The sequence below is a fragment of the Mustela nivalis genome (assembly GCF_964662115.1).
Source record: "Mustela nivalis genome assembly, chromosome: 6".
Taxonomy (NCBI): Eukaryota; Metazoa; Chordata; class Mammalia; order Carnivora; family Mustelidae; genus Mustela; species Mustela nivalis.
Window position 1 is genome coordinate 2,798,801 of NC_139025.1, and position 22,152 is coordinate 2,820,952.

General features: G+C 54.7%; 2 protein-coding genes across 4 annotated transcripts in view; one reads left to right on the forward strand and one right to left on the reverse strand.

Annotated features, from left to right (window-relative positions):
* Nucleotides 1-17,723, reverse strand: part of TDRD9 (tudor domain containing 9) — a 104,983-nt gene extending 87,260 nt beyond the window's left edge. For 2 of the 3 annotated variants that reach the window (XM_082737406.1, XM_082737405.1), the window contains exons 1-2: nucleotides 17,497-17,723; nucleotides 703-809 (exon numbers count right to left, since the gene is read on the reverse strand). In XM_082737406.1, the coding sequence (XP_082593532.1) occupies nucleotides 703-809; nucleotides 17,497-17,693 (304 nt within the window). In that variant the 5' untranslated portion in view covers nucleotides 17,694-17,723. The remainder of the gene's footprint in view (nucleotides 1-702; nucleotides 810-17,496) is intronic. The other variant, XM_082737407.1, reaches the window with a different exon arrangement.
* RD3L (RD3 like) lies at nucleotides 7,215-9,331 on the forward strand. Its single transcript, XM_082737409.1, has 3 exons — nucleotides 7,215-7,648; nucleotides 8,032-8,337; nucleotides 8,677-9,331. The coding sequence occupies exons 2-3, from the start codon at nucleotides 8,039-8,041 to the stop codon at nucleotides 8,972-8,974; spliced, it is 597 nt and encodes a 198-aa protein (XP_082593535.1). The 5' UTR covers nucleotides 7,215-7,648; nucleotides 8,032-8,038; the 3' UTR covers nucleotides 8,975-9,331.
* Nucleotides 17,724-22,152: the final 4,429 nt, after the last annotated feature.

Consider the following 22,152-nt stretch of genomic DNA (forward strand, 5'->3'; position numbering starts at 1 on the left):
GGAAAGATACCAACATTCTGCACCCTCAAGAAGCCCGAGCAAATCCCAAGAAGGACACAGATGAATGCGCTGTCACATATGCGCTGAATTGTGCAGTTTTTGAGAAGAAAATGACTCTAACCCCCGCGTCTGCCCCAAGTACGAGGAGGTGCGTACACAGGCTAGAAGGAAAGGAGGCGGAGCGGCTTCCCGAGCTGACAGAAAGTCGGTGAGAAAGCGTCTGTCGCACAGGCCAGCCCAGGGCTAAGCAGCCGCCCGCTGAGGAGGCGACACGGCGCCCTCGCGGAAAGTGAGCAGCTGAACCCGGGCTCGCCGGCTACCGCCAAGTGGGGAGAAGCTGTTCAGAAGAGACTTTCACTTTATACAGTTAAACGTTACTTAAATTTGTTTTAATATGTTTGTTGTTTAAAAAAACTGTAGTCATTTTTAAATGAAAATTTTAGGCAGTTCTGGCGGGTGCCCAGTTGGCTCCGTCAGTGCCGTGAGCAACTCCTGACCTTGGGGCTCCGCACCAGTCCTTCTGAAACAGAGACTCTTTAGAAACCATGTTTAAAAGAAAAAAAATGATTTACAACCCAATATACACTCCCCCTGAATTAACTAGCAATACGCATTCTTTCTTGAGGGCACAGTACATCTGCTACAGACTTGACAAGCGCAGTGTCTCCCTGTGACCGGCCGCGCACACGCACGCGCACTCACCTGGGCCGCGGGCCGCCTGCTCCCCGCCGCACGCGTCCAGTTCTCGCGCCTCCCGCTGCCGGAACTCGGCGATGTACTCCACTCCCGAGCCCCTCCGGCTAAGCGGCCTGCGGAGAACACGCAGTCAGTGCACCGCGTCTGCGGAGCCAAGGAGCCCACGCGCCCCGGGTTCTCCAACGGTTCCTTCCACCTCGCGGCCCGGAAGCAAGCGGCGACGGTCCACCGGCCACCCCGAGCGCCGCGTCCGCTCGCCCCTTAGCGCAAATTCTAACGGAGGAACCTGCTTCCTCCTCCGAGTGAGGAAAGAGGAACTCTCCGGTCGCGGCAGAGAGCGGAGAGCGGGGAGTGGCAGGAGCACCCGGCTTCCTGAGCGGCCAGCCGCCGTGTTGCCGGCCAGCGCACTGCGCTCACTCAGCCGGCGCTCGCTCCCACACGCCCAGCTCAGGCGAGGCCCTGCCTGGCCACGAGACATGCAGGAAACAACACAACGTCCTCGCCCTCAACGACCCGTCCCTCCAGTGCAGGAGCCATCACACACACAACGTCCTCGTTAGTGACGGGGCATTTGAACAGGACTCTGGGGTGGAAGGGCCCAAACACGAGGAAAGGAAGGAACTTTCTGCGGTATCTGTGATCTGTGATCGTTAAGACCTGAAAACCACGTCCGGCAGAGAGCCGAGCTCGGCCACGGCGCGCTCCCACTTGCTACGCATCTCTGCAAGGACTGTCATAGCTGTTTCCGTACGAGCAGGTAAAAACGTCCAAGATGTTAAGGGAAACAAAAAAAAGGACAACTGCAATACGACATGCAAAAGACACTCAGTTCTGACACGTTCTCAGTACTTCATGCCCCTGCTGTCACAGAGAAGACCATACAATACCAAGTCTTGAAGTAGAAGATTTACTTTAATAAGATGCTACTTGCATTAAATTCTACTTTCCGCCTGACAGTCATGGCTAACCGCGGCATTCCTTTGGTTACCATTTACCTGACACTCATTAATCAAATTAGTATTCAGGGCGGACTCCACACCAGGCACTGTCGTAAGCTCTTGGGATAAGGCAGCCCCGGGGATGCCTGGGGGCCTCCGTCAGTTTAGTGATGCTCGGCTCCCGATCTCAGGGTGGTGGCACCGGGCCCCACACTGAGCCCCACACTGAGCCCCACACCGAGCCCCACACCGAGCCCCACACCGAGCCCCACACCGAGCCCCACACCGAGCCCCACACCGAGCCCCACACCGGGCTCCACACCGAGCCCCACACCGAGCCCCACACCGGGCTCCACACCGGGCTCCACACTGGGCTCCACACTGGGCTCCACACTGGGCTCCACACTGAGCCCCACACTGGGCTCCACACTGGGCTCCACACTGGGCTCCACACTGAGCCCCACACTGGGCTCCACACTGAGCCCCACACTGGGCTCCACACTGGGCTCCACACTGGGCTCCACACTGGGCTCCACACTGGGCTCCACACTGGGCACGGAGCCTGCTGAAGAGTCTCTCTCCCTCTGCCACCGCTCCTCCCCCCGCCCCCAAAAGCAGCCGGCAGACCGTCCTCATGGAGCCTCCAATCTAGTCAGGAAAAGAAAAATAAAGGCAAGCACAGTAGGCTAGACAGAGAGCAGTCCAACCAGGAGACGAGACGCTGGGGCGGCTGCCACGTGACCCATGCTGAGCTGACATCAGAGCGAAGAGGGGCAGCGAGAGGAGGGCCGTCCCCCCACGGAGGGGCGAGGGCTCCTGAGGGACAGCGGCGGGAAGCCGGAGCCCGGGACAAGCGTGCCACCGGAGTCAGGACGCCGAGGAAGCCAGCAGCAGCGGGGGGGCCCAGAGGTACAGGGAAGCGGGGTGTTTCCCGGGGACGGCGGGGCAGGCTGCCGGCAGGCGCTGGTGACAAAGAGTGTGACTCCTGCTCTGAGGGCCAGGGGCTCTAAGCGGGGACGGAGAAACAGCAACACCGAACTCCTGTTCGAGTGGCCTGGCTCACGGCCACAGAAGCCGGGCGAGGTGGCCCGGGACGATGCAGCCAGAGCGGGGAGAGCACCGGACACCCTAGCTCAACAACCCAGGCCAGAGACAGGCAGCCCAGACCAGAGCGGCGGCAGCTGAGGGGAGCCGCGGATGCTGGTGAACTAGGTCCTTGCGAGAAAGCAAGAGTCAAGAATGATCCCCTGGTCGGCACTGCTGGGAAGACCAGCCGTGCGGGCTGCACCCGTGCCCGCAGGATGACGCGGGCAGACGGGGAGCCAGACCAGCATCCCGAGCATCGAGCAGGCCACCAGCGGTGCACCTGCCACCGTTTAATTCTGCTGTCCCCTGAGCTGAACTCACCGCAGGACCCAATGCAGACACAGGTCCTGGCATAGAGCACCCCGGAAGTGCTCTTGGGGAGCAAGAAAAGGGACCCCAAATGCTCAAAGTGCTGGCAGTCCCCAATTTTTCTCTTTTCTCCTTTCTCTATGTTCCAGGGCTCAGCAAGAGCCTCAGACTCTAAGGAGGGGAAACCCCATCTCCCAGAGGATAGGGAAGACCCTTACTCCTCCGGGGTCCTCCCACTGCTTGACCCCAGAGGTGAACGCAGGCAGCTGCCCTGGCAGGAAGCGCAGGGTGGAGCGGAGCAATGAAAGACCGAGGAGACAGGAGAGCCTCTGGGAACTCGAGACCCACCCCCCAAGGCCGTCCATAAGCTAGTGGGCTCGCCCAGAGGCTGGAGGCTGCGGGAGCATGCGCAGACCGCAACAGCCCCCCCACCCCCCCACCCCGGACTGAGGACCCAGGACTGAACTACACAACGGCCAGCAGGTGGCACCACGCGGGACAGACACAAGGGAACCCTGAACCAGGCAGCTGGGAGAACTCGCCTCCGGCACAGAGCTGCACTCGCCAGAGGATTTAAACAAACCCCAGGGCCCATCACATCAAAACACCCAGGACACACACAACTACTTGGCATGCGGAGAACGTGGAAAATCTGCAGAACGGAGCAATGGCCACTCGGTTTAGCTGCTGGCTCTCCAGTCTGGGAACCCTACACCTCACACCAACCTCAGATCAATTCCAAACGGGTTCGAACCCCAGGCACTTATGGTTTTAGGCCTGTAAAGCTAATGTTCTCCAACATTCGAGAACTTTGGAGTAGAGAAGGCCTTCCTGAACAGGGACACGAAAAGGAAAAGTCAAAAGGGACCGTATCAACAAACTAAATGCCGTACAAGCTGACGAACGACGTCGCTAGCAAGGCTGAAGGGAGAGAGCAAGAGCCACTCACAAAACACCCACCGCCCGCGGCCCTGAGTACACCAGCAATTCCCGCAGATCAGGAACATTCGCACAACCCGATATAAACGCGACTTTTTTTTTTAACATTTTTTTATTCATTTACTTGACAGAGATCACAAGTAGGCAGAGAAGCAGGCGGGGGGGCGGGAAGCAGGCTCCCCGCTGAGCAGAGAGCCCGATGCAGGACTCAATCCCAGGACCCCGAGACCATGACCTGAGCCGAAGGCAGAGGCTTAACTCACTGAGCCACCCAGGCGCCCCTATAAACGTGAATTTTAACTTTAAAAAGTGTATGCATCTGTGTATTTTTAAAATATTAAGAAAAAAAATACCGGGAAAAGAAATTTAACACAGTTTTAGTGTCTCCTTAAAAATTAACTGCATCTTGGGCACCTGGGTGGCTCAGTCATTAAGTGTCTTGCCTTCAGCTCAGGTCATGATCCCGGGAGTTTGCTTCTCCCTCTCCCACTCGCCCGGCTTATGTTCCCTCTCTCTCTCGCTGTGTCTCTCCTCTGTCAAATAAATAAATAAATAAAATCTTTAAATATAAAAAATATTAACTGCATCTTTTTTTAAAGACATATTTACTTACTTATTTATTATTTATTGGGGCGGAGGGGCAGAGAGAGAGCACCCCTGCTGAGCATGGAGCCGGACACTAGGCTTATCAACCCTGCTATCATGACCTGAGCCAAAACCAGGCACCCCTTACCCGCATCTTTACCAGCTAATAATCCAGAACTTTAAATCCAGCAGCAAAGGAATTTATTTATTTATTTATTTATTTGCTCTCAGTGTCCTTACAGTGATGAGTCTTCCCTTCACTGCTATCAGATGCTGCTGGACACCACGTGAGAAGACAATGACAAACACCAAAAAAAAAAAAACTGACCAGCTTCATAGTTTTAAATTTTATATCTTCCACACAAAATATCCTAAGGTAGTAACTCATTAGAAATGACTCATTTATTCAACTTACTAAAATATTTAAAATCCAAGTTAATCTGATCACAGCCTGACAAACAGAGAGGAGCAACACAAAGGCGCTCTCTGGCCCTGATCTACCAGTACTTATACCCCCCATCTCCGTTGTATGGTAGGAGCGTGACCAGAGTACTCGGGCTCTACTTCAATCAAACAATCTCAGGATCTAGGACAGAAAAAATACAATGGATAATACGATACCAGTAGTGTACCCGGAGTACGACAAACACAGGTTTCTACAAGCAACACATCAGAGGAAGGTGTCCCAAATGTCAGCTGACTCCTAAGGAAAGCTCTGCGAGGGTTGGACATGAGCAGTCGTCCCAACGGCAAGACAGGTGATAAGAGGGAGGCGGTCTTGGAGAAGCTCTCTGTGCAGTAGCTCAGTTCTCTTCAAATCTCTATTCAAAGGACTCCCTCTCCCCAAAAAGCCCTCCTCTGACCTCCACATGGAACTGGGACGGGCCTCCAGTGGGTTCGCCACCCCCAATCTGTGATCAGCTGACTGACGACTCACGTGCTCCTCCTTGTCCCCCCACTGGAAGGTGGGCTCCGCAAGGGAAGAGACTAGGTCCTCCGGTGTCCCTGGGTCCCGAGCCAGCATCAGGCCACCGCACAGGCAGCAAGCATGTGCTGCGAGACGGGAAGCCAGCAATCCCAGCGGAGGGCAGAGCACAACCTGCTCAGGAAGTAGAAACCAGGGCAGAGAGCGAACAAGAACACAGACCAAACTTGCTAGAAGTTCAAAGGAACACTAGAGCCAAGGAAAACGGGCTGCTGTCTCCCCTCCGACGAAAGAAAAACTTAGGTGAATTTAAACTGGGTCCTGGAAAAAAGAATTATGATGCGGGTAAATGGAAAAGAGAAAGAGAATAAACATCTCAAAAGACAGAGTCAGTGTGAGCCCCTGTGACGGTCCGCGCGGGCACGGGAGGCATCAGGACACGCTCCGGGCAGAGCAAGGGACAACGCAAGACAGCGCGGAGCCCCGAAAAGAAACTGGGTTCATGTTCCATACCCGATCTATGTCCGATAGCTGTTCTTACCACCTCAGAGACCAAAACTTTAGGAATTAAAGCAGTAACAAGGAGGTTATTCAAAGGGAGACAGGTCAGGATTCTTCGTGACTTTGACAGAAAATCTGGTAGGACACTTGTGTCGTGATAAACTTTCCTCTCCTCTCCTTCTCATACTCCCCACAATGTGATGTGAAATCCTTCTCGTTGACGAGAACACGGGCTGACACCGGCTTTTCTCACATGCAAGCTGCAGCACCTCCGGGCTGACCACACGCGTCAGTCCTGATCAGGCATGACATCCGGGTCTGATGTAAACCCTGGCTATTCTTCATGGTTCACTTGTCGGAAAAGGCAACCGAGAAACAAATGTTATAAAAGGAAAAGCCACTACGTAGTCACTTACCAGGGAACTGGAGAGCGAGAGGCCCGTCCGCTCCTGAGCACGACCACACGCCCCCGACCCGCGCGCCGCCGGCCAGGAGCATCGCGTCAGCGTCTCACCTTCAGCTCCAGGAGAGCGCCCGGATGTTCGATCTGCCGTAGGGAATCGTAAGACTTTGTTTTCAACTCCGTACGTTCTTACATCTCTAATTTTTCCCTAACCTTAATCTACTACTGCTATGTTTTTAAAGAAATTATAAAGTATATTTTAGAGTCACCTACTTCAGCATTTATGCCCTCTGGCATTACGACTTGCTTAAATACATAAATTTAACTACTATTTAGAACAAGAAACAGAATGAGTATAAAAAATAACCTTTACTAAATGTTTCACAAGGCAGATACCAGCATTCTTTCATTTTTTAAAGATTTTATTTGACACAGAGACACAGAACACAAGCAGTGGGAGCAGGAGAGGGGGAAGCAGGCTCCCCGCTGAGCAGAGAGCCAGATGTGGGGCTCGATCCCAGGACCCCGAGATCATGACATGAGCCAAAGGCAGACACTTAACCCACTGAGCCGCCCAGGCGCCCCCGGATATAATAAGCCTTCTTTGCCTACTTTGCTCAATCATAACAAATGTTCTCAAAATGGGTATTTCGCAAATCATCAAGACTGTTTTTCCTGCTTTCAGGGGAGGGGACAGTGACCTGGCTTCTAGATGGCCTGCGAGGTAAGCTGAAGAATAAAGGCAGCGAGGTTATTTTTAGCGCTCTACAGGCATAAAAATACAGCACGAAACTGTGACCTACAGCTACGCACGGCAGAGCAGCCACCACGCGACCGTCTCCCCGTAGCCGGGGGCGCATCCGTGCTGCCCCACACTGTCACTCCCGTTTCGTTACCAAACAAGTCGGAGCGCGTTTAGGACCAGAGCCCACTGCTGCCGGCATCTTTCTCAAACAGACGGAGCTACATTCAGAAGGTGGACTGTTCTGTAATTCGCGCAGAATAGTAAGTTATTTTTGTCATTTCGTCTAGCTCACTTACAAGGTGAATTAATGAGCATTCTCTCTAAATGAAGACATCACAACCTCATTCCTAACACAGAAACTTATTTATTTCAAATACAGCTTCTGTGGGTAAATAAGGAGGCTCCCTCCTTCCAACAGGGGCCACAGCCAGGAGCCCAGCGCACGCCTGAGTGACCACAGCTTCACCGCCAAGTCAAGCAGAGTCCCTGGGAGCACCACCACAGCGGACCCAACGAACCAGGTACGCTCGAAACCCTTTCTGCACCAAACCTTGGTCCGAGGGGCACTTCCAGATAGCACTTCCTCTCCGTTAATGTTTTAAAGCCTCCTAAGAACTTTTAATAGCAAGTGTCAATGTTATTTTCAGAGAACGTTCAGTCCCCAGATCATCTCTGACTTGGTAGATTTCGTTGCTGCTTAGCCACGTAAATGTATTTTCAAAGCTTGGTTTTTGGTACTGACCTAGTTAGAAAACGCAAAGCTTTAATCCATGCTCTAATCTCATTCTGACCTGCATACCTAACCAGTGAAAAACTCATACACTTTTCTGGCAAATTTATTTGCTCTCTGCTCATCAGAACCACAACGTTTGGTGCAAATAAACAAGTGAGAATATTTCCACAGGCTAAAAATGCCACTTTTTGGCTGGATGAAGTGGCCAAAATATGATTCCTACAAACCCACACACTACCCTGGCTCTGAAGCCGTGACGAAGACTCTGCTTCGGGAACTGAAATGGCATCTGCAGGAGCGAGACAGATTAATACAAGAGATCGAAAATGAACAGAAAGTGAGAAAAACAGGTGTGGATTACAGCTGGCTGAGAAACTACCAGAATCCCTACACGACCATCCCAGCTACCGAACAAAGACAACTTGAAGTCCTTTGCTCCCAAGTTCAGCCTTGTCAAACTGGAACTATTCTCAGCAGGTAAAAATACTATGTTCTCTTTTTTATGGTATTTTGCTACTGTAGAGTCTAAGTTCCTCACACAGCTAGACTGGAAATTGTATTCTATCATGTAAATTCTTTAACAGTGGGTATCAAAAACCTAGAACCAAAATCCCCAAGGACAGACTGGCTAAGAAATATTTTTAAGTCATATGCAGAATTTCTTTACTAAGATGCATAATTTTAAAGGAATACGCAGATTACGCAAACGGCAAGCAACTACTGTAGGATCACGGTATTTAGGCTGTATTTTGCAGATACACAGAAACGACAAAAGAAAGTCTCTGAACTGAATATTCATTACTGGTTTCCCCGCAGATTTCGAGAAGTTTTAGCAGAAAACGATGTGCTGCCATGGGAAATAGTCTACATCTTCAAGCAAGTTCTGAGAGACTTCCTAACCAGTCCTAGCAAAGGTAACCAGCAAGAAGGCCCAGAAGAGTCAGGGGACACAGACCGCCCTGTTCCGTCTGTGATCCTGGGCACAAGCTCCAGGAGTTCCGATAAAGATGAAATACCCACGATTTCCAGCTACGTGGACAAAACCACAAAGAACAAGTTCCCAGTGTTCTCACATAGGATATGGAACCTACCCTATTATTACCCATCGAGTTAAGTTACTTATAACCGGAAGAGTTTTTATGGCCCTCTTTAGAAGAATTCTTAGTATTAAGAATATGAAAAAGTGATGTGATTTCACGTTTCTCTGTTGCAAAGTCAGATGTTAAGTCGTGTTTAACTGCGCGTCCCATGTTTTAAATAGTGTCCCGTTTTTACCCACTCTAAGAATGCCATGTTTCATTGAACTGTATACTTTTAACTAAAATGATTCCTACACATTTTGAAAAAACTGTTTGAAAATACAAACATCTCACAGGAACAAGTATGGAATTGGACAAATTCTGTGTGAAAATTAGACATTAACCTTTTATCCTGAAGCTATGCAGAGAATAAAACAAGTGACTGATGGGAATCGGACTTTACACTATAACACAGAACTGACTCGAGCTCAGTCATTCTCCGCAGGGAAGGGGAAGATGGGCTGTGACAGAGGAAATAATGTGCAGTTTAAAGACTAAGTTAGGTGTTTTACTCCAACATTCAGATTTGTTACAAGTTACATTTTTAATCCCAATTAACATTATGGGAAAGTAAAAAAAAAAAAAAAAGAGCTCTATATGGTATCAATAAAAAGAAACAGAGTGGGTTCATTAAAAATAGCAAATATTCTGGGGGGCCTGGGGGGGCTCAATCCGCTAAGCCTCCGACTCTTGATTTCAGCTCAGGTCATGATCTCAGGGTCATGGAATTGAGCCCCAGGTCAGGCTCCTGCCAGGCACGGAGCCTGCTTAAGATTCTCTCCCCTTCCCCCCGGCCCCTCCAGTTCTCTCTGAAAATATAGCAAATATTCAGTATACAAAATTCAGTATTTTATAATTTCATTAAAGTAGGGAAACTAATCTTTGGATTTACTTTTTTTTATAAAGTCCAAGAATCTGTATCATTCTTAAAAATTAAGTCCAAGGTACCCAATATTTACAACTTTATATTTGGAGATTTGTTTTTTCCCCTCTAAAAGAAAACTATTCAAGACTAGAATTCAGTATCTGCTCCAAAAAAACCCTTCTGACTTGTTTGTTCCTGGCCTCTTGGCCAACACCTACACCATTCTGAAAGGGCCTCCATTTGGTCTTTAATCCTGTGTCATAAATGATGTCAGCCGGACCAGAGTTTAATAAGACAAGGTAAGTGAAAACACAGCCCTAAGTAGATCTAAAATAAAGACACCTCTCACTCCTCCTCCCTTTTGATTGTTTTCATGAGCGAACTATGACTCTCTAATAACTATAAAAGCCTCAGAGTAGGGATGCCTGGGTGGCTTGGTTGGACGACTGCCTTCGGCTCAGGTCATGATCCTGGAGTCCCGGGATCGAGTCCCGCATCGGGCTCCCAGCTCCATTGGGAGTCTGCTTCTCTCTGACCTTCTCCTCGCTCATGCTCTCTCTCACTGTCTCTCTCTCAAGTAAATAAATAAAATCTTTAAAAAATAAAAAAATAAAAATAAAAGCCTCAGAGTAGAAACTGCTTGTGGGAGAGCCAAGTACCCCCAGAAGCCCATAACTGCTTACTGTCCAGTGAACACAGGATAAACAAGAGTTTTATTATTACTGCCTCAACGGTGGTAACAAAATTTCTGCTTTAAACAGGGAGGGGTGCCTGGGTGGCTCAATGGGTTAAGCCTCTGCCTTCGGCTCAGGTCATGATCCCAGCGCCCTGGGATCCAGCCCCACATCGGGCTCCTTGCTCAGCAGGAAGCCTGCTTCTCCCTCCGCCATTCTGTCTGCCTGTGAACTCGTGCACGCACACGCTCTCTCTCTCTGACAAATAAATAAAATCTTAATAAATAAATAAATAAACAACAGGGAGTCTGTGACATGTGGCACTAGAACTGGCCACCTCACCCCACCCCATTAGTGAACACACACCACAAAAGGGCCCCAAACGCTCTTTTCTTCCCACAAAGCACCTCCATCAGCCGCCACACAAAAGACAACCAATCCCACCTCCCTCCTGAGAGGACCCACTGTCCCTGCCCGCCGTGAAGAAGAGGACTTTGTTAAGTCCCTCCCGTCCGAAGCTTCCCGCAGCGGCGGAGGCGGCAGGCAGCTAGCGACCCTCCAGCCCCGGAGAAGCACGACCCCCACACTGCCCCAGGTCCCCACGACACAGTCGCTTAGCTCCACAGCCAGACGTTCAGGGCAGCGGAAGGAGCGCACGGCATCGTGGTATGCAAAGCCTCCATCTCTCACTTCACTCGGGCAATGACCTAACAACCACATTTCCTGCGAGAGCACGGGGGGAATTTAAAACTACGGTTGTTCTGAGAAAACCTACAAACCAAATAGGAATTTTAACACAAGTAACTTCCAGAATATTAACAGGCCGTGCTCTGCATGCTGGGCTGCTCCCAGTCCGCAAAGCCGGCCAGGAGATGAAGGTCAAAGGGGGGGTGGGGTGCAGATGGGGGGTTAGAGGCCGAGTTTCAAGCCGGTTCTGCAGAGACGGGGACTGGCTCAGGGGCTAAAAGCCTGAGCTGGGAAACCATTAGCAGCCGCTGCGCCCGGCCCCCGCCAGCACCCGCGTAGGGGACACACGGCGAGCTCCGCAGAGTCCGCATCTGCAGCAAGCCCGGCCGTTTAACCGTGAGGTCGCTCGGCCACGGCCCGGCACTGTGTGGAGCGCGGCAGGCGGCCCCTCATCCAGTCCCTGACGGCCCGCAACGTTATTCCCACTTGACAGATGGACGAGCGGCCTTGGACGCATCCGCCGGCCTGTCCGGTGTCGGGGCCACCGGGCGGGGACGCGCGTCTGTCGGGCCCCGCACGCCTCCAGCCCCGACTTCCCCTCTGAGCTCCAAAGGCGGTCAAGGGCCCACCTGACACCTCCTCTGGGATGGCCACAGGCAAGCAAAGACGCAGTTTTGCGCCTTCCAGTTTTCTGGAAGGATAAATAAAAACCAAGAAAGAAACAAAGGAATCGACACACACGCACACAAATGAACACGCGGCTCTTGAAAACCTTCAGCTCGGAGGGAGCCGCCCGCGCCAGCCGCCCCGCCCGGCTCTCCGCGCCAGGAAGCTCGGCTCCGTCCTGCGGGACGGGGGGCCGAGAGCTCGTCACCCGCCAGACAGACCCGGGGCACCCGGCAAGTGCTTCAGAGGAGGAAAAAGTGTTGAAAGAGATTGGAGAGGCGGGGAGAGGCGCGGAGGGCCTGCGGCTGCGGAGGCACCGGAGAGTCCGTGAGAAGACGGCGAACGGGCGGGCAGGAGGCCGTGAGTCTGGGGCGACACCGGCCCGGCGCGGGGTTCTCCGGGTAGAGGGGCAGGTGCGGAAGCCGCGAGGCAGACAGGAGCTCAGTGTCCTCCGGACACAGGGACAACGCCCACGGCCCGCGAGCGGCGGGAGACGGGCGGCCGCCAGACGGAGGAAGGCCGGCCGGGCCGCGACGGTCTGCGTGTCCGTCCGATGGCCACCGTCCCCGGCAGCCGCACGCCCGCCCGAAGACGCCGAGCGACCAAGGCTTACTCGGGAACGCGTGCGCTTCACAGACGGGGGCCACAGACGGTGACCGCACGGTGACCGCGCGGCAGGTCCTGTGCGAGCTGCTGGATGAGCCGCTGCGGGCGAGAACGGAGGCGGCTTCTGCCACGGCCAGGCCACGGGGCCGGCGGTTCGTGCAGCGGCCAAAGCAAGAGCGGGGAAGGCCCCTCTGACCCGGGAAACCCGACAGCGCAGCTGCCAGGACGCGGGGATGTTCGCCAGCCTGCCCGGCCGCTCACACGCGCGCCCGAACCCCTCTGCGGGAAGGCGGCCGTGCGCGGGGGAGGAAGGCGGACCGCGCGCCTCGGGCCAGGAGTGGGCAGCGCACCCCAGTCCACAACGGCGGGTCGCCACGGCAGGTCGTTCATGCAAACAAGAGTCTGGGCTCCTACCCCAGGTCAGGCCCGGCGCTAGGAAGTGGGGACTTGGTGATCATCTGTTCCCTCAGGGAGCGCTTACGGTGGGGAAAACAGCACAAAGCAGTTCCACACAAGTACCAAGAGACGCGCCTGTTTAAAGGACGGCCACCGGCGGGTTTTCCTCCGAGCCTTCCGGCGGCCCCGTCTCTCCCTCCTTTGTTCGCTCCATCTTGTCACTCTCTGCGCGTTCGAGGGCTCCTGGCCTGGGTCCTTGGACCGTCTCCCTCAGCACTCGCCCGCTAGCATCCACCACCCGCAGTCTGGGGGAGCTCACTGGTCTCTAAGCCTTAAACCGCCAAACACCGGGCTCCAGCCAGGTGTCTGTCCTCACCGCCAGACCGCCTGCACTTACTGTCACCTACTGGTAATGTCAAGTCCAAGCGTTCAGACGAAACTCCTCCTGCAGCCCCGCCTTTCTCAGAAGACGGCAGCATGTCGCAGCTGCTCAGCCAGAGACCTTGGTGTCGTCCGTGGTCACACGTGGTCCCCACTCCCGTTCCGTGTCTGATCCAGACGCAAAGCCCTCGCCTCCGCCTGAGGAACACACGCAGACCACACGCCCGCTTACCACCTCCACTGTCCCAGTTCCGCTCTAACCCGCCACGCGCTCTCTGCTTGGAAGATGCGTTAGTGAGCGTCTCCGAAGAAACAAAACCAACAGGACACGCACATACAGAGAGAGATTCGTTTTAAAGAATCAGCTGAGTGAAACCTGGGTGGCTCAGTTGGTTGAGCAGCTGCCTTCGGCTCAGGTCATGATCCCAGCGTCCTGGGATCGAGTCCCACATCGGGCTCCTTGCTCGGCTGGGAGCCTGCTTCTCCCTCTGCCTCTGCTGCCAGTCGGCCTGCCTGTGCTCGCTCTTGCTCTCTCGCTCTCTCTTTCTCTGGCAAATAAATAAATAAAACCTTAAAAAAAAAAAAAAGAATCAGCTGAGCCGGCAGCCTGGAACCCCAGGAAGGGCAGCAGTTGGAGTCTAAAGGGACTCGGCAGAGTTCCTTCTTGCTTTAGGTCTTCCCTCTAGCCAGATCTTCAACTGATTTGATGAGGCCCACCTACAATCTAGAAAGCAATCTGCTTTACTAAAAATCCATCAACTTAAAGATTAATTTCATTCAAAAAACAGCTTCACAGAAACATCCAGAATCATATTGGCCCAAATACAGGCATGATGGGTCAGCCACGCTGACACATAAAGGAAATGTCACAGAGGACACCAAGAGACTCTTCCCTGAGGTCCCTGTTTCTGCCCTAGGCCTGCTCTAGTCCATTCCACACAGCAGGGATCGTCAGAGTCCTAAGTCCTGTCACAGCTCTGCTCAAAACCCCAGAGTGCCCTCCAGCGGTTCTCAGTAGCCTCAGATGAAGCAGCCAAGTCCTCCCTGGTTTCAGGGACAGTTCCAGACCCAGCTCCGTCCCATTCTCTCTCACAGCCACTCCGCTCCGGCTGCACACAGACACTGAACACTCTAATTAATGGCAAAGTGACCTCCCAACTTAAATCTGCTAAAGAAACAATAAGGTCTTTAAAAAACCATGGCCTCTGTGAGTGAACAGAAAATAGAACCCCTGGAGAATAACACATCGTTAACACCTGTGCAAAGCCTACGCTCTGAGAAGCAACAAGGCAACAAGGGAAAAGTAAGATACTCTGGAGTCCAACATATCCATCCTCACAACACAGCAACCCAGCGGATGGGGTAACTTTCTCAACCAGTTATCTGACCCTCAGCTATACCGTGCGACCTCCCTTGTCGGAAGGGCCAAGCCCGTGTCCCCTGACACAAGGCTCAACACAGCAAGCACTAAATCCACATACCAAGAAGGAAACACTGAGTTCCGTAAAAAGGAACCACCAGATACACTGGTTTGAAATGGTGAGTTTCTATGGGAAAGTTTTCTCTGGGAAAAAGTACACTTTAAGGTGTTAAAGGGCCTGATATGTTCTATTTCTCTCCTTTTAATGCTGGTGGTCACCACTCACACGACCTGTAAAGCCGATTTAACGATGCTCATGTGGCCTGAACCCCGGAGTCGGAACACAAGCCACTCTTGCACTGTCCTCTCAGACCCGGCTTCACCATGGGACAGCCTGGGCTCGGGAAGCCCGTCTTCCTCTCCGCCAAGTGTTTTCTCACCAATGTCAAAACCTCACTCAAACCCTCCTTTCTGGAAAGACATCAGTCAACCAGCCAGCTCCCCCTACATCAACGCCAGCTCTACCACTGTATTCGTTTGCCGGGGCTGCCCTAACCGCGGCAATCCGGCAGTTCAGAACATACTCGGCACCTCACAGCTTCTGTAAATCACAACTTCGGGTAGACTCAACTAGGTCCTCTGCTTAAGGTCCCACGAGGCCAAAATCAAGATGCTGGCTGGGTGGCTCAGCCAGTTAAGCCTCTGTCTCTTGATTTCGGCCCAGGTCATGATCTCAGGTCCTGAGACTGAGCCCCACATCTGGCTCCACACTGATCATGGAGCCTGCTTAAGGTTCCCTCTCCCTCTGTCCCCCACCCCTACCCCTGCACCGCCCCCCCCCCGTCTCTCTCTCAAGAAAAAAAATAAATAAATAAACATTGGCAAGGCTGCATTCACTGCAAGAGTCCCATTCGGGGCACCTGGGTGGCTCAGTGGGTTGGGCCACTGCCTTCGGCTTAGGTCATGATCTCAGGGTTCTGCGATCGAGTCCCACATCGGGCTCTCTGCTCGGCAGGGAGCCTGCTTCCCCCAACCCCCACCTTTGCCTGTCTCTCTGCCTGCTTGTGATCTCTGTCAAATAAATAAATAAAATCTTTAAAAAAAAAAAAAAGAGTCTCATTCAGCTTGTTGGTCAAGTTCAGTTCCCTTAAGTGGTAAGACGGAGGTCCCCATGTCCCTAGTGGCTGTCAGCGGGGACTCCATCTGTGCTCCCGGCTGCCCACATTCTCCTCCTGTTTCCTTTGTGGCCCAGTCCAGCAGCAACTGGTTAAGTCCGGCTCACGTATCAAATCCCGCTTCTACAGCTCATGTGATTAGACAATCCAAGTACTCTCCCCCTATTTTAGGACCTATAACCTTAGTTATACCAGCAAAATCCCTTTTATCATCTAATATAAGGCAGTGACAGGTTCCAGTGTTATTTGGGGGGGGGGTGAACATTCTACCTACCGAGACTGTTTATCACAAGGAGTTAAGAAAGGCACTTTAACACCCAAGTCCGTTCCTTTCGGATTTCTATAAAATCAAGATAAGACCATCCATCTCAACGGGTGATTTTGAAGTTTCAGTTATATAACTCTATTTGAGTGCCTTCTACAGGGCAGCACTCTGACATTAGGCAGGTGGCAGGGGCCCAGGACGGGACTTCCAGAAGAACCCCTCAGACTCAGAGCACCTACAGACAAGCGAACCTCCACGTTAAGTCCATCTCTAGTTATTTGCCTGTTTCCAGTCACCTACAGAAGTTGAACTGTTTATGGCAATCTGACAAAGTAATTTTACATGCTGACTGTCTTAGACGGGACTTACATGTCCGTTTTCATTCCATTACTCCGAAATTTCGTTTTTATCGATATTTCAAACTCTCCGTCCCTGAAGGATTAGAAATTTGAAAAACGGATCCTTGGTGGTGAGAAGAACATTTAAACCTGTCGTTCCCGTTTCTAAAAAGGTCAGTCATTTACTTCCCCAACGCGGCGGGTCATCTGGAAGCAATGCTGCTCTGCCTGTTACCAGTAGCGGGGAGAGGGGCGGCCTATGGGGTCCTCGCCAGCGTCCTCCAAGCAAAGTGTGCAAAACCCGGAGCGAAGCAGCCACGCCCACCTTCACAAGGCCGTCCTGCCCGCCCTGAATCCCAGGGAGAGGTCACCCAAGACGCCAAGCTGCCCTCGACTGCACGCGGGCCTCAAGGTCGCCTACGGCTGCTCGAACCCCGCCTACGAAGCTCGCCGGCGCCAACAGCGCAGACGGACTCTGCAGCAACCCGAGACCCGAAGCGTCTCCGCCGCCGGCGCCGGGGAGCCGGGGACGGCCCGGCCCGCGCTACCGGGCCCGCTCCACGGCGGCGCAGCCGAGCGCACGCCGCGGGGCCGGGTCTGCGGACGCGGACGGCCTCCTCGTGCCGGTTCCGCGAGCGCCGACGGACGGGCCGGCAGCTGAGCGCAGAGCCCGCCGCGCGCCCGGAAACCGCGCGGAGGCTCGAGCCCACGCGGCCAAACCACCGCAGGCGGCGGCGGGCGGCCGGGCTCCGGCCACGGGCTCCGGCCACGGGCTCCGGCCACGGGCTCCGGCCACGAGCCCCGGAAACGCAGCGCACGTGCGGGACCCGGCGCAGGACCCGCGGCGGCCGGGGCGGGGCCGGGATCGGCAGCGAGCCGCGCGCCGCCCGCGCCCAAACAGCGCCAGGAGGGACCCCGGACGCTCGCCCACGCCGCGGGGAGCTGTGGGCCGGGCGGGCGGGAACACGGCACGCGGGGCCCCGCCTGACCCCGCGGCCGAGGCCGACCCTGGCCGCCGAGACCCGGGACCTCCGGCAGGCGCGGCTTCCCGGGCCGGGGTCCGCCAGCTCGCTCTCGGCGGCCGGGGGCAGGGACGGGGTCGCGCGGCGCCGGCGGAGGCCGCGCTCCCACGGCCGCCTCCTACCTCCGGGACGCCACGGGCGGCGGCGGCGGCGGCTGGGCCGCGGCGCCCACGGCGGGGCCCGCGTCCCGGCGCTGCGCCTCGTCCCTGCCGGCCTCGGCCGGAAAGGCGGGCGGCGCGCCGAGCAGCTCCACATCCGCCACGGCCTTGCCGATCGTGAACCAGTCGTTGATCTGGTCGACGGTGAGCTTGCGCAGCATGCCGCCCGCCGCCGCGACGCCGCCTCAACTGCCCCGGGAGCGGCGGGAGCAGACGCCGGCGGGAACGCCACGGCGCGACGTGCGGACGTCGGAGCGCAGCCCCGCCCCGCCCGGGCCCTCCAATCAGAGCGCGCCGGCGCCCACGCGGCCGGGACCTCGTGCCTCCGGACCCGCCCCGGCCCGCCCGGGCCCTCCAATCAGAGCGCGCCGGCGCCCACGCGGCCGGGACCTCGTGCCTCCGGACCCGCCCCGCCCCGCCCGGCCTCTCCAATCAGAGCGCGCCGGCGCCCACACGGCCGGGACCTCGTGCCTCCGGACCCGCCCCGCCCCGCCCGGGCTCTCCAATCAGAGCGCGCCGGCGCCCACGCGGCCGGGACCTCGTGCCTCCGGACCCGCCCCGGCCCGCCCGGGCCCTCCAATCAGAGCGCGCCGGCGCCCACACGGCCGGGACCTCGTGCCTCCGGACCCGCCCCGGCCCGCCCGGGCCCTCCAATCAGAACGCGCCGGCGCCCACGCGGCCGGGACCTCGTGCTGCCGGCCCCGCCCCTCCGCGCGCCGGCAGGCCTGCGCCCACGCTGCGGCCCCGGAGTCAGCCCGCGGGACGCCCCGGGGGTGCAAGAACTAAGTCCGGACTCGCTCTCCACCGTGTCTCAGGACCGAGCCCGCGGCGTCGCGCTGCAGGCCGGCGAGGGCCAGGCCCGGTGCGGGGCGCGGAAGGCCACCGGGGAAGGGGTGAGCGCGCACCGTCGAGGGGTGCGGCTGGCGGCTGCCCTGGGTCGCGCCGCCCCCGTTCTGGGCGCGGGAGCAAGGAGGTCGGAAAGGCTCGTGGACAGAAGGACCGTGCGCGGAGGCGTGCGGGGCAGCCGGGAGCGGGGCAGCCGAAGGCCAACGGCTGGGGACCAGCCCCGGGGAGGGTGCGCCGCGGACGAAGGCCGGGCTGAGAGCCTGGAGTTCTGTGGGGCCGCGGCAGGAGTCCTGGGCTTCGGCTTCTCCCCTAAGTCCGCACGGGACGGGCCCCGCCGTCCACGCGCCGGGCGGGAAGCAACGGCGAGAGGCCGCGTCGGGCGGCCGTGGGCCAGCGGAAGGGGGAGACGCTGCTAGCCGCCGAGGTGGCGCAGGCCGCGCTCCCGAGGCGGGAAGGCGGCCCGAACCGCAGCGATGAGGCCGCGGGACACGCGAGGAAGGGGCGCGGCCGGGACCACGAGGACAGTCGCCCGCCTGCCGCCTGCGGTCAGCGCGCAGCCCAGCACTCGCGGACGGTCAGCGCGCGGGCGATCGCAGGGTGCGCCGACCGACCTGGGGAAGGCCGGCTGGGCCGGAGAATGCTCCGAGGGCGGCGAGCCAGAGGCCGCGCCAGGGCAGCCCGGGCCGGGGCGGTGGCTTGGGGGGCTCTCCGTGTTTCACGGGAGGATGAGCCCAGCCTGGCTCGGCCGGGGGTCCCAGGCCCCGAGCCGGACCACACCTCTGGCTTCTATCCCGGGCCCTGGCGCTCCCGCTCGGACTGGTCCGCACACCGCGGCCTGCAGAAGGGTCGCGCGCGCGCACCCTGAGGGCAACCTGTTGTGCTCTAATGACCATGTGACCGTCGAGTCACGGAGACTGCGGTATGTCGTCCAGCACTGGCGGAAAACACGGTCACCTGATGCTTCGTTGAAGGCCAGCACATGCCCTGAACGTACCAAAGGACACCGAAACCACTTCCCGCAACTGCAGAACTCACATTTGTGTCTCCGCACCGCGTCGTCCCTGGCCGGCGTCGGAGCACCTTTTCAGGGGGCAGCCGTTTTTCCAAGAGTTCTGCTTTCCCGAGACTGTCCGGGGGGCGTGTTCTGTTCTTACTGGACTAGATGCACAATGTTACTGGACTAGATGCACAATGTTACAGTGTTTCAGGTGTGTGACAGTGAGTCCACGTCTACATGTGCCGCCATTCCCACCACACCGGCTGCCGTCTGTCACCACGGGACACTAGGACAGCACCGTCCACTATATTCCCTGCCCTGTGTCCTTCACTCCCACGAGTATTCATTCCCCCACTGGAAGCTCCTCCCACCCCTTCACCCATGCACCCAATCTCCCTTCCCTCTGGCAGCCATCATTGTTCTCTGTATTTATAGGTCTATTTCTGCTTCTAGCTGGCGGGAGCCAGTACAGGAGGCCTACTCTAAGAGCTGTAAGGGACTGAATATGATTGGCTGTTCATTTAGGTCCACTCTCGCGGGAGGTGCATGAGCACTGCATTCTGATTGGTTAACACTGCCTGTATAAAAACGCAGGCGCCGGGTTAGAGAGAGGAAGAAAAAAGCGATTAATAAAAGAGGTTCGCCGTTCGCCGTTATGTGAGTCTCCCAGTCGTTCTTACGGGCCGAGAGCGACATCTTGCTTTATTCATTTCTTTAGATTCCACATATAAGTGAAATCATACGGTATATTCCCTTCTCCGACTTATTTATTTTAGCATAATATCCTCTAGGTCTATCCACGTTGTTGCAAATGGCACAATTTCACCCTTTTTAATGCCTGAGTAATAGTCCAGTGTGTGTGTGTGTGTGTGTGTGTGTGTGTATACATGTTTTTCTTATCCATTTGTCTATTACTGCACACCTGAGCTGTTTCCATTTCTTCGTTATCACAAATAATGCTGCAATGAACATACAGGAACATTATCTTTTCAAATTAGTGGTTTTGTTTTCTTTGGGTCAATATTCAATATTGGAATGACTGGACCATATCCTATTTCTATTTTTACTTTCTTGAGGAACCCCCATACTGTTTTCCGTGGTGGTTGCACCAATTTACATTCCCACCCACAGTGTGCAAGGGTTCCTTTTACTCCCAAGTGTTTCTCTTGCCAACACTTATTTGTCTTTTTTTATTTTAGTCATTTTAACACGTGTGAGGCAATTGGAAGGCCCTTCCTATGTTCTTTGAACCTTTCAGGTTGCTGTCGCCTCAGTCGTCTTGAGTCTTGAGTTTTTAACTGCAGTACAAGAAGACTGACCTGATGCTTCAGTTCCAAAATTTGTTCTCATTTCATTGCCATTTTCCCGAGTAGTAGCTAACATTCTGGGCATCACAGAGAATAGCTTTGATCCCCTTCGTTTGAATGGCAGTTCTGGGTGCTTCATACTCAGCACAGCTCAACTTGCATTCCTGTCCAAAGTCAAAAGAGACAGTCTGACAGTTCTCAGTAGGCTTGTAGACGTTTAGACCCTAGCACAGAGGAAGCCATGAGCCTTGGTGAAGGTTTTGCATGTTGGCGTCCGCAGAACAGCTTGAGTCACAGACCCAAAGGGAAAACAAGCAGCTCAGACAATGACAAATGATGCTGGTGCCAGCAAGCAGCACTCTGGACAGAGTGGGAGAAGCCGCGTCCCAAGGACCTTCATGTCTTCTCTGACCTGTTCAGCTGCAAAATGTGGAATTCTGCACAAATCTGGGTAGCCCTGTCTTCAATCATTGTTTCCTTTGAAGATGTATTTTTCATAGGGTGTTTTGGCTTTGAAACAAAAGACATGAAAATTCTGCTGATCTCAAACAGAGTTTGAAGTTCAAAAACTTTTTTTAAAAGATTTTATTTATTTATATGACAGATAGAGATCACAAGTAGGCTGAGAGGCAGACAGAGAGAGAGAGGAGGAAGCAGGCTCCCTGCAGAGCAGAGAGCCCGATGTGGGGCTCGATCCCAGGACCATGGGATCATGACCGGAGCTGAACACAGAGGTTTAACCCACTGAGCCACCCCAGTGCCCCTGAAGTTCAAAAACTTTATCTTTTTTTTAAAAGATTTTATTTATTTATTTGATAGAGATCACAAGTAGGCAGAGAGGCAGGCAGAGAGAGAGGGGGAAGCAGGCTCCCCACCGAACAGAGAGCCCGACGCAGGGCTCGATCCCAGGACCCTGAGATCACGACCCGAGCCAAAGGCAGTGGCCCAACTCACTAAGCCACCCAGGCGCCCCACAAAAACTTTATCTTAAAATAGATTAGGAGAATACTCCTAAGTTGTTCCTGAAATGCTTGTCATCAGCAGTTTCCAACCACATTATAAGTCTCAAAGATTCTTTCCCAAGACAGTGGTTCAGAAATCAGGTCTTTAGCTCAGGACCCGTTACACTCTGAAGCCCCTAGAGAGCTTTTGTTCATGTCCATTGCATCTACTTTACTAGGAATTACAGCTGAGACACTTTATTTATTAATTCATTTAAAAATAATAAACCGATTTGGTGTTAAAGGGAATATTTTGATGAAAAGTCACTATATGTGTGCAAAGTGACACTCTGACATTTTTGTAGATCTCTAAATGTCTGCCTTCATAGGGGATAGCTGGATTCCTGTATCTGTTTCTGCATTTATTCTGTTGTGACGTCACAAGTCGGCCTCTGGAGAACTCCACAGAACACTTGTGAGATAATTCTGGTGAAAAAGACAAGTCACCAAATTTTACCATTGTTACGAG